The 17,702-nt window shown below is 42.6% G+C and overlaps 1 protein-coding gene across 1 annotated transcript in view; it reads right to left on the bottom strand.

Annotated features, from left to right (window-relative positions):
* Window positions 1–3,514: 3,514 nt before the first annotated feature.
* Window positions 3,515–17,702, bottom strand: part of RSPO3 (R-spondin 3) — a 62,162-nt gene continuing 47,974 nt past the window's right edge. The window contains exon 5 of the mRNA XM_074864763.1: window positions 3,515–4,570. Within this exon, the coding sequence (XP_074720864.1) occupies window positions 4,377–4,570 (194 nt within the window). The 3' untranslated portion in view covers window positions 3,515–4,376. The remainder of the gene's footprint in view (window positions 4,571–17,702) is intronic.

Raw genomic sequence — 17,702 nt, 5'->3', positions numbered from 1 at the left:
TCAGCTGACGCTTGCAGAATGTCACTGTGAAGAGTGGCTCTCCCATGATCAGCTGTTATGTCATGCTGTGCAGATTTTTTTGTGTGAATTCTTGCAACTTCATATGAACCATGCGAATGAAACCCAGTGCTGTCTCTGAAAATAACAATGCATAGCAATTAAGTACAGGAGTCATGGTACATTCAAGCTGCATCATAAAGTAAAGCCTTCAATAAGTTTCGGAGCCTAAAACCACAGAAACAAAAAATAAATGACAGTGAATCATGAGGGCTGTAGAGGAATACTTCTGAATTAATAACAATATCCATGTGCTGCTTTCCCATCAGCGTACCAACCACAAGTATCCAGAGGCAGTTGGTAGAGGGTATGACACAAGACCTTCATTGTGGGGGATGACTGGTGATGGTGGTGGTCCCATTCTGCTGATGGGTCCTTCTGCTGCCACTTTACTACAGGTTACAGCAAAACTTGTCATTTATTTAGTGCATCAATCAGCCTGACAAATCTGTCTGGTGGCTCAGAATAAAGCTGCTGGGACAATTTCAATGAAGCGTTCAGCAATTCAGAGCTTAAACTGTTTATGATACCTTAACACTGGATTCCCTTAGTCAGGTCTTCACTAACATGGAGCCAGATAAGAGAACAAGCTACAGCTTGGTCAGACAGATCTGAAGCCTGGGCCATAACAGTTGCTTTTTTGCATTTTTCTGCCTCTTTGTTACTGATTATAATTCTCTGAGCCGCTTAACTGTCAGAAATAGCACCTCATTTGTGTATATCTACTGACCATAACTGATACTTAGTATTTTATTCCAGAACTGTTCTTTAATAATTAACACACTATGAATTTGGCTGACACCACCCATTCAATTTAGCTCCCATTTTAAGAAAAATTGTTCATAATCCTCCTCTGTTCATAATCCTCTGGAAATTACTTAAAATTGACTCATAAGGTTTTGAGGTATTTTGTAACTGGGAAGCAATTGTCAGGAAAAGTTTCACACAAATTTAGTCTCAGCTACTTGCAGTACTTAATCAGGTCTTCTCCAGTAAGGTTATGAGAGTTCCCATTAGCTCTTACTCAGCATGTAAGGTCATTGACTCCTGATTTTACATATTTATTACTGGGTGGGCAAAAAGTGTCATTGCAATATATATTTGACCTACAAAGGTCCATATTCTTCTTCAGTTTCTTGGGAGTCTCAGTGGAGTAGTTCACCTACCATCAGGGTAGTCTTAATTCAGTGCCAGGATTGGAGAAACTTTTAGTTGCCCAGATGAGTGGATGTACTTTTTAGTGCTTCACCATGGCTACAGGAAATATTATCAAACATTATCCTGCGTGGGAGGGAACAACATGATGGCAGTTCCCTTGATCATTTCCAGGAAAAGTTGTATCATGGTTTTTCAGGTACTACTGCTATGAATTACTACTGCCACAAGCCAAATTCCTTTTACATTTTTATCCCTTACTGAAAAGTGATAGTATTCCAAGTCCTGCTCTTGGTAAGACAAACTGTCTCTCTTGTCACTGCCACTTGTGTAAGCAGGGAGAGGCACGCTCGAGTTTGTAATAAAGGTTTATGTGCCAGCGTATATAACAAAGCTCACATTTGTATCCTAAATTCTCTTCTTTTCCTTTCACCCTCCTTTTTTTTCTCCTTCAATCTGTAGCTCTTGAACTACTTGATACTGCTTTTCCAGTCTTCTGTCTATGTTTGACAGATAAATGGCATTCCTTTGATTCCTCCAAGTGTTGTAGAGAATAACTGAAATCAGGGACATTCTGGGATTAGCTCCTTGTTTTGCTTCCTCTTTTTAATTCCCCTCTGAACACTCTTGCTCATTTTTATGTTTTTTGCTTGTGCTTTTATCAAGAGCTGTCTTCCATCAGAAACCCCTTGCCATTTAACTCCTATACTTAATTAAGGCAGGGAAAATACATAATCCTACTGCTTAGTTTTAAGAGTTGTAGACAAAGCTCTCCTGGGTTCAGTTATCTGTGTGGTCCAGCTGGTGGTCTAGTTTGCTGAATCCAACTAGGGATACTTCATCTGGCCAACAACCTGTCCCCGAAGGAAGTAAATTGAGCAGTAAATCCTTCCTGAGCAGCTGAACATCCCCATCTGTCCACCAGCACCCCAGACAGATGGGTGACTGCAGCTGCAGGGGAGGGTTTGATGCACCGAGTGCCACTTTTTGTTGTGATGCCAACCCCACTCAGCCCAGAACTTGCATCTCATCTGTTGGTGCCAGCCTCTGAGTCTGGCAGCAGCAGGATTTCTCCTTTCCTCTCTCTGCCTCCCTTTAGCATCACACCGAGCCTCAGTCCTGAGCACAGGTCCTGTGCCCTTCACTTCTCTGAGACCAGTTTCTCCTCAGTTGCTGCTGCCAAGAAGGTGGGAAGATGTTGGTGGAGGAAGATGACTGCTGCTGCCAGAATTGGTAGTGGGAGACTGAGACCAGCTCACTCTGGAGGAGGGTGTAGACAAGTTATGTGTTGGAGCTGGGAGCCCACAGATAGCCAGATAGTTTCCCACTGTTAGCTGCCTCTCACAGGCATTCAGCGCACCCTGCTTTTCTTTCTCACCCATTCAGACTTCATTGTATGTGATGAGAGTTATGTGCATATGATACTCATCTCTGTAAAATTCAGCCTTTAGCATTTAGGTCTTCCCACCATCAAAAATATAATATATGCATATAATTGGGGACTGGTTACAGAAAGTTTGACTAATTCTCATGAAAGTTGGAGGCAAGCTATGGGATGTTTAAACACCCATGTTATTAGACTACTGCATCTATACACATCCTCATAAAGAGACAAAGATCTTGCAAAGCAAAATGTAGGAAACTATCCTTGCATTGCTGTCTGGATGATTAGGATATTCCTCCAAAAGTCACTGAAGCCTGTCACTCAGGCTTCCTCAGCTTAAGAGACAGGCTACAATGTTGGGCAGAGACTTTTTTAAGGTCAAACTCACTGTGAGAAACAAAAATAGTTAAATAGGGACGTGAACTGGCTGGGAAGGCTTGCCTGCCACCTTTTGTAGTCCACTCGCCGCACTGGGCAGGCTGTTACCCCTATGACAGCTGCCCTTGGGGAAAGCATGGCAATGAAACACATGCTATGAAGCATGTTGGTCCCTCAACATATTTCTGTAAAGGGTAAATCCATTTCTGAGCAAAGATGCAGGGTATAGCATAGCCTGTGCTTCATTTGTGGGTAACTTTAGCCACTAATATGGTGGTACCAAGGGGTTTGGCTTGTCCCCTGAGCACTGGAAATTTTCACTTCTGCTGTGTCAGAGAGAAGAACTAGAACAAGAATTTAAGTAAAATTGGAGGAAAGTTTGTGAATTCTGTCCATTAATAGATTTATCATTGTGGATACCCTTGCACTAGACACACATTGTGGATATAAGTTGTGTCGTTTTCCGTCTGTGAAGCTATGAAATGATTCCCTCCCCCAGGAGAAAAGGTAACAACATCACTGTGAAAAACACATACTTACATGATCTATTTTTCTGGGTTTTATTAACTCAACATTGTCTCCTACAAATACGATTTGTCATTCACCAGAAGATTTGAAATGTAGACTTAAGTTACACATAGGTATAAAAAGCATAAAACAGCACACACGGTACCACTGTTCAGACCAGAAAACATTGTGTTGTCCCACAGATAAGAGCGCTATTCAAGCTCAGCTCCATCGCCTTCTGCCTCAGGGATTCAGTCTTCAAAGCTGCAGATGCTTCTGCTTCTTTTCCCTCAGCTTGTGAAGCCCTGCTGGCTTTCCCCTGGCGTTTCTCACCCATGTCTGGAGCATGGACTGGGGAACTGCAGGGCAATCCCATCCTGCTCCACCAGAGGTTATAAAACCTTGGGTTCCTACTGGCTCTTCAGAAATGTTTTCCTCCTTCTCTTAATATTTATGTACAATATATGAAGGGATACGTTTTGCGTCTTTGATTTAGACATATCTCTTGCCTCATACTTAAACAATAACTTGAAAAATATTTTACAAAGAAAAAGAACATTGTTCATCTGAATGTCATTCATTATTATATTGCTATATTTTATACCCTATTATTAATATATACAAAGTTTCTTAATTGCCTTTTACAGATGCATGGAAGCATATAATATAACAGTTTTAAAGTATCCCATTTTTAGAAATCTTTTTTCTTGGCTCATGTCAATCTCTTTAATAAACTATGGTTGCTTGGAGAATATAGGAAGTATTTGGAATGTTGTTTAAAGTTTAATAATAACTGGTAGCATTGTCCATTTGCGGCCTGAACGGTTGGAGCACCTGTCAGGGCGATCTGGTAGAGATAGCAGCATCATAAGACTTAAACAATCATGGAGGGCTGTTAATGTGCAGTGTCGATGGGTGCCAGGTTCTGTTCTTTATTTGGGGCTTTTCTTTTCTTCGGCTGCGTTTTACTGTTGTTTTCTCTCTGTTCTCGGTTTTGTCTTCGGGCTGCTCGCCCTTTGCTTTCCTGTCTTGTCTCCTTGCTTTCATCTTTGTTGGACTTTTTTCTTTTCTCCTCCCTATTTTTTTTCCCTGAAATAAAAATGATGGCACATTAGAAGGTTTGCTCAGGCTGTTGCAATTTCTGACACTTTGCCATAGCCTGTAAAACCGACCCTGGATTAGCACCTCCCGTTAGAATCTGGACACTAGTACCAGTGTTTAAAAATGTCCAACTCTTCATCAGACTACTAAATTCGGCCTCTGGACTAGCACATCCCATCAGTCTGACTCTGAGCAAAGAGCCAACAACTCCCTGGGGAGTCCCGGTGCTTTAGAGCTCACATGCTCATAGCCGGGGGCACAGCTCCATGTACTCCACCAAAACACAACTGGTTTGGGGACATCTATGACTGAAGCCAGGTAGCATTAACTACTGACTGGTCTAAATTTGTCTGGGGCGGGGGCCCAGAGATTATGGTGAGAGGAAATTAGCCATCACGTTACTCCCCTTCACTGCCAATGCTCAGCATCTACATCTTTTAAAAATCCCTCTCCCCTCCCTTGACCCCCACCACACCCACATCCCGGGGGATTCTTGGTATTGCAACATGAATCTCATGACAAAGTGTCAGCTCCAGCACAGGTACTTGACCCTCGTCAGACTAAAAAGTCGTGTTCCAAGTCTCAAGTCAAGTTTAGACCATCGTTACAAAACTAGGTATTCAAGTACTTTATTGCTTTAAATACTTATAAAAGTAAGATGTTGAGGATTTAGTTATTGCTACAGACCTCTCCTTCCTATCCCCTTAGGAACATTAAAACTTTGTGTATTGGCTGTGGAAGTGATATTGTATAGTGCATTTACTCTTGGACATAAGGAAGACATTCTTTGTGCTCAGTGTGGTGAGGCACTGAAACAGGTTGCCCAGAGAAGCTGTGGCTGCCCCCTCCATGGAAGTGTTCAAGGCCAGGTTGGACGGGGCTTTGAGCAGCCTGGTCTAGTGGAAGGTGTCTCTGCCCATGGCAGGGAGGTGTTGAACTAGATGATCTTCTAAGGTCCCTTCCAACCTAAACCATTCTGTGTTTCTATGATTCTATTCCTTCTATTTGCTTTACAAACCAATGCAGGTATGACATTGAATCAAACTTGTATGTACACCTAACCCTAAAACAGATGGTTAGTTTTTTGTGTGTGGAACTGGTTCATCTACTGAATTATGCAGCTGTAATTCATCTGTGGTTAGATGAATCCCAGTGATGTCTTCAAAAGCAACCTCGCTTGAGAGTTTCATGATACAGTGTCATACTGACCTGTATGCCTTCTTACATGGAGAAATTTCTGGACAAGTATTGAAAAGTATCTGGTCAAACTCTTTTATGATATCCTGGTAACAATACTACTGAAAATAATCTATCCCTTTGTTACTGAAAAAATACTTTTTGCTTTAAATATCAACAGAAATAATCCAGGCTTTCCTACACCATTGTTGGGGGAGTTACACAAATCTGGCAATAACCAGAGCTGGGAGTATTTGGTGCCTCGATAGGCTCTCGGGTGTAGGTCACAGTAAGGGAGTAGGTGCAGGGGCAGTGGCTTTGTTCTGAGAACAGATGACCATCCAAGGAAAAGTAGGTCAGATGAAGGGAGAGAGATTCAGAGGTGAAGAGAAGGCAGAAAGCAAGGAGTAAGACTAAGATGTGAGGGTATGCTGTATCCTCTTTTTGTTGTGTAGTTCTATGGGCTTATTTTACAGCTTCTCCATTCCTTACCATCACTGCCTGAGATAGGAGAGCAGGGGAAGGTTCAGACACATATGTTAAGTCAAGTAGGGACAAACATCTGCCTTTCTCATCTGTTGTTTCTGAAACATTCAGTAAAGCTTTAAATGTAAAATGGCACTTCAAATTTTAGGTAACCAGTCAAAGATTACCCCAATATATGCCCACATACCTGCAGAATCCCTCTCTGAGTTTGGCAATGCCATCTAAGATATGCAGAGGTGAGCAGGGGAGACCTGCAGAATGGGTGTGTGAGGCTCAGCGGGAGCTATCACTGTGGGGAGAGCTGGGGGAGCTCCATGCAGAAGCGAGCCTGCCTCTTACCCAGCTGTAATGCTGTCTCTTACTAATGGATAAATGACAGTATGAAATTTCGTTCCACTGGTTTGTAAATACAGTTGGCCCAAGATGAAATGTTATTTGAATGGAAACTGTCCAGACATTCAGTGTTTGACATTGTTCACTTGGTGATTAGCCAAAATCCCTCAGCTGCGACTTCCTAGCCACAATTCTTCAAGTATGTTGGAATGACATGTAATGGCTTCCCTTTCAGTCATGGATCAGGATGTATGTATGTGTGTGAATATACTAAGAATACGCTATCTCTGTCTAGCTAGAACCTTATCTAGGCAAGGCTTCACTGTTTCTGTTTTAATCAGACTGGTGTCACTATAAAGAAGAAGTAAAACTGATCTCTGGAAAATACTTAACAGTCCTAATTCTCTTCTGCTCTGAGGATAGCTAGTTCGGAGTCCTCTGTGCAATTTTATACATGGTTTAATGCCATCACCTCCATGCTGCTGCCATTTGTGAAAAGATCTGCCCTCTGGGCCTGTGCTGTTCTGGTAACGCAATAAAGCATAGAAGGGTCATCTTTGCTGGTTGTTTAGCTCCTTTCACCACTATTTTAAAAAACAGGATTTTTTATACAACAGTATAATGTTACTTCCAGTCAGTCTTTGGTTCAGTACAGACCCAAGGGAAGATTCTATCAGCAGTTATCTGTTAATGTTGGGGTGTAGCTGGAACCACATTCTTGTGTGCATCGCTCTCCCTGTTTGTATCCCTGCACTTTTCTTCCCAGAGTCTTGTTCCTGAGTACTTTTTCTTCTTCCCACTACTTTCTGAAGCCCACTTCATCACAGCACACTGAACTGGATGACAGAAGTTGTGGAAATCCATTGGAAATTTGGGCATTTGGCTATCTGTGAATTGAAAAGTGCAAAAATGCCATGGGCCATTATGTTTGCAAGTTCATCTCTGAACTACTTTGCATTTGAAGAAGAAGAAAAGGCAAGGACAGCATTAAAACCGAAGCTCGTCAAAGAAGTAAATGATGCAATAATGTAACTGAGAAGAAAATACTCTCCCGAAATTTCAATTTCCCTTGTGAAGGATGTTGTTAGAAATCCTTCCGTGTTTGAACACGTAGCATTTTATGCATATATCTATAGTTATGCACATACCTCTACACATATCAGTGCCTTTCCGCGTGTCTATCCTGCATTTAAAGGCAGCTCTCTCCCGGGACGCGGGCGCGGCGGGGGGGGGGGGGGGGGGCCGGGGCCGGGGCCTCCCGCCAGGGGGCGGTGCGGTGCCGCGCCAGGCCGGGGCGGGCGCGGGCGGCGGCGGCGTGCGGGAGGGGGCACGGCCGGCCTGATCCCGGCGCCATCCCGGCCCCATCCCGCTTCTTTCCCGGCCCCATCCTGCTCCCCTCCCGGCCCGATCCCCTCCCTCTCCCGCCGGGGGCCGGCTCCCGCAAGCCCGGGGTGAAGCGCAGGGCTCCGCATGCGTGGAGGGTCCCTTCTCTCTACCCTCCAGTTATTTTTTCAGGAGTTAGCAACGAGTGTTTCCTGTCCAATTCCCTTCCTCCGCGTTTTGTCTGCTGTTATATCTTCTGTCTGTGCTTTATATTGCGTACACGGTGAACTTTTTTTAGGATGCCAGGAAGAGGATATAAAAAAAGGCGGCGTGTTGTGCCACAACATGGGAATATTATTGTTTCCTGATGGGCTATAGAATTCTCTTATAGTGATGACTAATGCTACTAAAGTTTATGTCTTCTTATGGATTCAATAAAACCTTTCAAAATTTTAAAAAAATTATAAAGAGCATAAGTTTTTAAATAGGAGATAGTCAAACATTTTCCAAGCAAATGTTACGCTCATGAAGATGTTGATTCATGAGATTCTAATAGTCCTGTGAAGTAATTATTTGGCATTAAGATAAGCTTTTGTTCCAGAAACAAAACCTCACACAGCCAACTGTACTGGAAGAATTAGTCTGTAGGCACTGCCCAGTGAATTTTCTTGTAGATAGGGGATATTTTACTACTTCTAATAATAGTAACTTTCTATATTGAAGAAAATCTACAGACATGCTATAATTTTTAGAAGTTCAGTAGTTCAAATTAAATACAGACATGAAATTAATTCAGACAACAATATAATTACATGTCAGATCAGTTTAAAGGTGCTGAGTTCTTGTTAATCTAATTTATAGCCCATGGTCGAAGAAATCCCTGCGTCTGCATTTATGCAATCCATGTCTGAATGCATCTTTAAGTATGCAAGCCAGAGTATTTCAGAGAAGTCTTTGCATTATCACATCAGATGTGGTGTTTCCACTAGACCTATCACCATATTTTGTGGAGTTAAGGGAGGAAGGCTTTGTCACAACTTGGGAGAAGTTGGTACTTAAGAGCATGTGAGAGAGAGTTACTTAAAAAATCACGGCTGACATGGATTAACTACCACAGGTTACAGATTTCATCTACTTTAGGCATTGTCACTTAGTCGCACCCTATTATATTCAGCTGTAATTACTACAGAGAACTCAGAACACCACATTTGTTCCCTTCTCCCTTCCATGTGCACTGAAACCCCAAACCACCATAGGAAGGCATAAAATCTGATTGTGCAAACTGCTTCGCTTTGGTGGGTGGTGGTGTCACTGGGTAGGTCTCATGGAAATCCCAGAAGAATGAAAATCTGGCATCAGGCATTTGGGATGATTGTATTTCTTTTGGAGACATCACTCCCATGAAGAAATTTACCCTGGGACAGCAGAAGGGTCAAGAAGAGTCACTGAACTGCTCCTGTTGGAGTTGCAGGCTCCGACGTAATCAGCCCCTATCTGGAAGGGTCCTGGCGCTTCTACTGTGTGTGTCACCACGGACCACAAAATCCTCCCCACTACACTGTAATGAGCCAAAGACCTATAATAAAAGACCACAAGCCACAGCTGTAACATGCCACAGTGTTCTTTCGCACCGCTCACAGCCTCGGCTGACCTCTCAGCGCTTTCCTGGCTACTGGAGCAATGTCAGCACCGATGCTCCGGTACTAGTGCCCCAATACATCTGTACCCCACAAGGTACAGGGACAAAACCTGGGGGCTAAGTGCCACCACTCTGTGTCACCCTCCTTTCCACCTATCCACACCCTTCTCAGAGACTTTTTTTAGGCCCCTTAAGACTAAAAGTCTGTCACCTCATGACATGACCTGGACAAGAACAGCATAACATGTGCCGAGGGAGGATACCAATAAGAAGAGCATGCCCCAGGCTCTAAAACCACTTACTACAGCTTCATCTATAATACAGTTGTGTCATATTATGCAAATGAGTAGATCACTCTCATTTTCAAGAAAAGTAACATTTTTTTTTCTGGAACACAGGCTGTAGCATGTGCTCACACTACTTGCCAAGTTAACAAGCATTCAAACCCCCAACTGCCCACTGATGCAGAGGACATGCTCCTTTCATTCATAAGTCACTAGCAGCTGATTCATCTGGTATGTCTTTTTGAAGTTTAAAGAGCATAACTTTCTTAGCAGCAATCATTGTCTTCCTAATTATAGTGGCCCTATTTTATAATCGCTAAGTTTTTCAGGTGATCAGAGTACTGAGGGTCAACAACTTCGGAATTACCTAGGTGCTACATGGCTCAATGCATTTCCTGGCCTTGCTTATTCTTGAAGATGCACCGATTGCTGAAGTGAATATGGATAAAAATTGTAAAGGCGCTAAGGTCCAAAGGCATTCAAGGAGCAATTAATTTGGCCAAGCATAGATTCTCCTGCTGTTGAGATGCATGAGGACAGCCTACCTGTCTCCCACCTACCAGTCCAGATAGATACAGGTGTTAAGGCATGTGTCATATCCACAGTCCTATGTGGTGATCTTAGATAACCCAAAATACCTCAGATGATACTGACACGGTTGAGCAACTGCATTAGGGGACTTTGTGGCTAACTTGTACTTATGTGCCCTATCTCTCCTTGAAAATGGGAATACTTCTCTAGATGTAGACTCTAGGTGATGTTGGAGCCTGGGACCTACAGAAGTCTTTCTATGAGATTTAGGATCCCTGAGCTTCATTTGCCTCTGGAAATAGGATCTGGACAACTAGATTGCATTCACTCAAATGTTCTTATTTATGTTCTTATTTATGTTGTATGTGCTAGCCTGTGCTTGCAAGAAGAGGACAATACCGAAGCAGGCACGTTAGGAGGAACGAAAACATTGGGTCTAAATACAGGAATAGATCAGGCCTGTGCAACAGCCCTTTGCATAAAGCAGGCAGAGGAAAGAGGAGGCTGAGCAGATCAGCTATGCCAAAACAGGAGACGTCTGGCTTTGCTGCTGTAGCAGATAAAGAACAAGTTGTATCCCATTAGGTGTATGGGAAGTAGGAAGGGATCATTTATTCTGTGGGCTGCTTGGGAAATGACACTGCTACACTCGTGAGCTCATAAGCAAGGCTTATGGAAAGTCCCTGGCCTAACTGTCTTGTGATGACCTCTTTGCAGTAGAAATGGGTTGAATCTGCCTTTCCTGTGCCATTGCTGGTGCCTGAAAATACAAGAATATCCTACAGTCAGAGAAGCAGCCAGAGGAGGAGGATTTCTACAGTGAGTTCTGTTTGCCGTTTGTGGAGACATTTACTGCTGTCTCTTCAAACCAGAGCCTGTGGGGATTTATTTCCTTTGCACTTGTCTGTTGGGACTAAGGGAATTTGTTAGCAGCCTTGTTTTAATCAGGACTAATGTTGTGCTAACAACAGCAATTTTATAATTACATAACAGTTTTCATCTTATAAGAACCCGCAGCTTATAAACTGGGAACACAGCTTCCACAGACAGTAAAGTAATGGCTATTTAGCAGTGCAGAAAACCACTCCTCATTGCTTAGAATGGGAAGTGACATACACCATGTTGGTATTTAGGAAAGTGGCATTTTCTCGCTGAGCTTGCTTTGAGATTTTTAACGGTGGCTTCTGAATGGGATTTGATTTTTACATCTCTCCTAAAAGTGGCAAAAAAGTAGATGAGTGTCCAAATCCACCTTATAAGCCTCTTTTAAGGCTAACAGAATCAGATGCCATTACAAAGATGGGCGGTAGTAGTGATCGGTACCAAACCCCCTTACCCTGTTGTTAGAGCGTCGGGATATTGGCAGAAATCTATAATAGCTGTTTTCCTTTTAGGCACCAATAACCCAAGCCCTCCCATTAGCCCGGATTGAGATCATAAATATAGTCCTTTTCAGAGACTTAGTTCAGCTGGTGTAGCCTTTTGAGCAAACCAGAAATAAAAATGTGATGCTGCATTATGTCAGAGCCGCATGTTTAGTCTGCCTCTCTAGAAATAATCAAGAAAAGTTATACATGATAAGAGACAGATGCTAGTGCCTCAGCAGACATTTGAACTCTTCTAGCACAATAGTAAAAAGGAGAAAACACCCAAAGAAACTTGTTTCTTTAGTACTCAAATTTGTACTCTGAGTGCTCTGAAGGGAGGGATAAACAAGAAAAGACGTTTTCCTTGGCTTTACTTAAACTGACTGCATTAATGTAACCTGCCAATTCAGAAGATACTTATGCAACGCCGATGTTCGGATGCATCCATAAGAATGTCTTTTTTTCCTAAGCGACCACGACTTGGAGCTGGGCAATACCGATGATTGAGTACGGATCTTGGAGGGGATTTGCGAGTGCTGAATCTAACGCTTGGGCAAGGCCCTGGCCTGGTGCTAGACACCAGAGCCAGGGCACCTGGGAACCTTCCATCATTTCATTTGCTGGTATAGGTTCATCTATCCGCTCCCCCTGGAGTCCCCTCCTTACATGTCTTTAAGTTTCCCGACATGCCAGGAAGGTAAATGAAGATGAGGAGTCAACAGGATACACCTCTGGCCCTGCTCTGCACGGTTCACTTGTCCCCTCCGCCCTAAGCGCAGTTTGTTTGCATTCCCGCCTGGGGTGACACCCGTGCTGACAGGTGGGCGGGAGCCCCAGCATACCCCACAGGTAACCCAGGCCAGCCTGATGGATGAATCGGCTGGTCGGCAGTAGCTAACACGCAGGGAGATGGCAGCCCCTGACGGATCCACTCAGCAAAACCATCAGCCCAGAGCCAGGGCGCTATTACTTAAATTCACCAGAGGCCCAATTCTGCCCTCTGTTGTACTTGCTCAAACAGATGGAGGTCACCAGGGTTGGGCTCTGGTGTAAATGAAGGGAGAATTTGCTTTCAAGGATACTTTTTAAAACAAGGTGTTGAAAAATGACTGTTTCTTTCTGTTTCATGTCTCCAATGTGTGTGTACTATTTGAGCTGGCCAAAGCATTGATCCGCCCCTCTCTAGATAGTGCCAATATTTCCAAATGCATTTACATGCTGATTAAAATGACAGGTCAGGTTTCTAAATTTCACACAGATCAGGGACTCCAATGGTCCCCTTTCAAAAAAAGTGATGTGATATTTCATTTTGGCCATCTCCATGTTTCTGAAGATTTTTTCTCACCTACTGAGAGGATACCTGGCAGTTCACTAGGTAGAGAGCAGCTTGTGGAGAAGTGAATTGGAATCACCAAGACTCTCGGGCTGCCTCTGAAAAAGGCTCAGGAAATTTTTATGCCAAAGTGAGTCAGAACTTAGCCCTAGGAAGCTCAGGGAGCTTGGGTGACCAAGATGCTCTCAAAATGATCTCAGGTTTTCAGGCTCTCGGGTCTTTGTCAGCCTGCCAGGTGGATTGCCAAAGACCAACCCAATGGACAACCTGGCAGGATACTAGGCAGAAACCTAACACAAAGGCAAAGTTGTTTCAAAACCTGCCTACTTTCCACTGGGAGTTCATTGAAATCAGCTAGTTTCTGGGAAATGTGATGACTTTGATAATCTGGTATTTTCCATTCCTTTGGAAAATGCAGCCCTATAAAATATTTAAAAAAGATTTCTAAGCTGGGGTCATGGAGGACATGCATGAAAAACTTGAATGCAAATATTTTAACATTGCCCGTAAGTCTTCAATTTAAAATGAATCACAGATAGAATTTGTCCATGTAACTTTTATCCAGGCTGTCTTGTCTTCTTTTTTTTTTTTTTTTCCCCCCCAAGAATGTGATAAGTTTATTCTTTTTAACCCTCTGGGAATGAACTGTGCATTTAGAGCTGTTTGTAGTAACACAGGCTTTGCACACTGAAGTGAGCAGCCGGCTTTATGAGTAGCTTGAAGTGGAATGTGAAGAATGAGTATGCCATGTGACAGTGCATCACTGGAGTCCACTTCACTTAGTATACTTTATAAACTGACCACTATGCCATTTAGATTGGATACGAATGAGGTCGCATGGCCCAAAGATTAGAGGAGATGCAGCCCCCACTGAGATCAGAAAGCAGCCTCTCATGACGGAGGGCAAGTACCAAGTACTAAGGAAAGTCTGTAACCCCTTAGCCACCCCACCAAGACATCTGCCCTGCGTCCTGTCTAGCACAGTTCCCACCAGCAGTATACAATGGCAGTTCAGCAGAACCTGCTGTAGGTATGTTTTATTTTTCTGCTTGGTGCTTGGCTGGTGTCTTAAGAGTGCTACAGCAGTGCTGGTAAATTGGTGACAACCCCAGGCTTTATACTTCCAGGTGTGCCTGTGGGGTGTGCACAGTCCATGTGGCAGGGCTCATTACAGGAGCTGAATTGTAGGGCTACAAAAAGGTTCTAGGGAACCTGAAGCAAAAGTTCAGCGAGTGATAATTTCTGTACTACAATGTATTGCAAGAAGTCAAAACCTTCTCTAGCCTCTGAAAACTGGGACTGTGGGAACCAGCAGTCTCTCTTTCCAGCTGCCTCGTGCCTCCAGATGAAGAAGCCCACTGTACACAAGTCAGCTAATATGTTCATACTTCTCTTTAAAACTGAGTAACTAATCAGTTTCCTGCCTCCCCAAGAACTTTTACATTAGTCAAAAGGTGAAACTACTCAGTATTTCTACAGATTTGAGTGACACCTGCTTTTGCTAGCAACTCCTTAGGCACTCTTTTACAACATCTGAGACCAACCCTGTAGCCACTAAAACCAGCAATATTTTTCAAGGGTCCGGGATGACATGCTCAGAAACACTTTATAGACTATCATACAGAAATGTAGAAATCTCAGGGGCAAGAAAACAGCAGTTAGTTCACACATACTGTAGTAAGATACTAAATCCAGAAGTAAATCCAGAAGAATCCAGAGTAAATAGACCCTTACTCCAACCTCAACCAGAAACTCAAAGAAGTTACTTAAAATTGTTCATGTACTTTTGAAAATGTTACCCAAGATGTATCTATGTCCAGGAAGTTAATTTATGTGCTCTGAAAGAGTGAGTTGCTTTCAGTTAGAAAACAGAGGTTCCATCAACCTTAAGCCTGTAGTATTCAGAGTGATTCACAGAGACTCTTCCATCTCCATATTACATCTTCCACTATGTCATATTTCAACTTAAGAGATTTATCCATCATAGTTTGATTTAAGACCACTGGCAAAAAAAATCCAGCAACGTACAAAATACTATGGCTGGGAATGTGATCTTTCATCTTAGTGATGAACCTTTTTTTCTTTATAAAACAGTATTCATATGACTTCCTCAGGTTCCACAACTGTAAAATGGAGCTGGGAGTTCCTTAATTTTGCTAGGTGCTTTAGGATCTATGGATAAAACCCACTACTGCTGCAAATCAGAGCCACTGAAGTGGACAGAGAGTCCTCCTTATTTCAGTTAATGTCTTGAACGACCAAACATCATTCTTCAATCAAATAGAGAGCTCAGGATCCTTCTTTACAGAGTATTGTTTCCTTGCTCATGCTTAAAGGTAGCAAGGGCTGGATCACCCACTGGCATTCTCTCCCACCACCCACATCCGTACAAGAAATAAAGTCAGTTCCTCTGGGCTTAAACTAAATCCTTCTGGTTTAGCAATGCACATTTCTACTTAAGCAATAAACATCTGTCGTCTGCCATTCATTAATATTAATTATAAATGGTCACTAGCTCATGGGATCCAAGTCCACCAGCTGAGATTTTTCCAACTTTGACCTTGTTAGGGTTTGTATAAAAAGTGTTCAGAAGGGTCCTTCGAAGCTTGAAGCCAACAATAAGTGCAATTTGCAGAGTGCAGCATTTAGATTATGCACTTAGAACAAGGGCAGTCAGAAGGGGTGATGGGGAGCGGGGGAGGGAGGAAAGGAGGGAATACAGAGCCTGAAACAGCGTTCCTTTAAATGCTTAGGAGTTTTAGACCTTTCTGCAGGCTAATGACAGGGAGAGGCATTGTCCATAATGAAACTGGCCCATCCATTAAACATTACTGTAAATGAAAGGTTGCGTGAATTAAAGGTTGTTCATCTCATGTTTCAGGAATGTAGCTGTGTTTCATGTCTGAAGCCTGTTTTCCTTTGAAATGGAGTTCTTCAGATGACAAATGAGAGAGAGAATTTCAGAAAGCAAATGAGCAGAAGTAAATACATGCTTAAGAACAAAGCAGAGACATAACTGTAGCTGTAAATCTTTATACTGGGGCTACTGTTTGCCATAGATATTGGGGAGGATTAGATTAGAATTGAGAAATTTCATTAGTGGGACATTTTGCTTGTAAACTAAAAAACAATAGAAAAATCCCCACAGTTAAATGTTAAATTCTAGCCTTAATATCACCTGTACATCTTTCACTCATGAAGTGCTAGTTAATTCTTTTGCTACCATTTTGGTTTTCATGGAACTAAAAATAAAAAATTTAGGAAATACTTCTGAATTTTGTGTGGCCACAGCATCTTTAAATGATAAATGTTTAATTTTTTTTCTCCCCTTTAATTTCTTGCTACTGCAAAATTGCTTCCACAAAAATTACTGAAAAATAATACTTGTTTGCATCAGTCCTTAGAATTAGCTCTTTTTTTTTCAGGCCTAATCATACAGCAATTTTACCCTCATGGGCCACACCTTCATCTGCTCTTAAAATATACATAGCTTCATTGACAGAGAGGTGCTAGCTTATATCTCTGGTGAATTAGTGTAACAAGTTCACTGAAATTTCTGTAACAAAATCAGCCCTATACTCTTCCTATAAGAGTGATTCAAAGCTGACGAATGCAAAGAGGAATATGAACAGATATCTCAGCAATGCAAATGACTAAACTGGACAAAATGAAAGGAAAGCTGGTTTCAGTTCTTTGACTGAGGCCCAGATAAAAGTCTGAGCTTGGTAAAGACAGCAGGAGGCCTTATATTGATGTCAGTGGACAGAGACACTTGGATTTGTGCTCTGTAAATGTGCAGTATGCTGTCTCTCTGTGGAAGTGTTACAGAAGGCAACAGGCAAGAAAAAAAAATCTAGAAATTCTGTAGAAATTTTAGAAGTGCTTATCAAAGCCCCGTCTAGTCCCTTACTAGGCTATGAAGCTGAACTGCTATACTTAGACTGTCTCTGATGGATGTTTGTCTAACCTCCTTAAAAATCTTCCATGATGGAGGTTCCCACAACCTCTGTCCTGATCTTTATGATCTCTGATAATAACACTGAATGTTATCATCTCATTGGGAACACTCTGAAGCTCCTTTGGACCTTTATAAAGGAACATTATGGCAGTGAGTGTTTTCTTTTTCAAAGTTATGAGTTTGGAAGAGAGATGGGAGGTGGCAGCCTCAGCAGACCAAAGGCTACATCAGGTGTCAGAGCTGGCAGGGAGAGTGAGCTGAGAAGAGACGATGAGACTGGAGATGCAGAGACCTGGGTGGAGAAAAGCAAACAAAACTGCCTGGGTGGGAAGAACAGGCAAATATCCAGTAAGATGAGGAGAAACAGCAGCCAAAAAGTGCTCCTTTGTTTTCCCTTTGTTACAAAGGAATGCTGAAAATCCCTTCTTTACAGCTAGATCCAAAGTACTCTGAAGTCAATGGGATTTCAGTGGGTCTTGGATCAGGCCCTTTAAAAGAAGGGCAGCTGTAACACAGTAATGAATGAGTGCCATTGCTGTCCACAACTGGCAGAGTTATAGCAGCATTGCTATACATGGAAGTGTTCCACAGCCCAGGATTTAGCTGATTAAACAGTGCTGCATGTGTCACCATTAGACTTGAAACATCCACTGCCTGATTTACTCTGTAGCTCACATACCCTAAATGTTT

Source organism: Strix uralensis, chromosome 3 (assembly GCF_047716275.1).
Source record: "Strix uralensis isolate ZFMK-TIS-50842 chromosome 3, bStrUra1, whole genome shotgun sequence".
Taxonomy (NCBI): domain Eukaryota; kingdom Metazoa; phylum Chordata; class Aves; order Strigiformes; family Strigidae; genus Strix; species Strix uralensis.
This window is presented reverse-complemented; position numbering and strand designations above follow the sequence as displayed.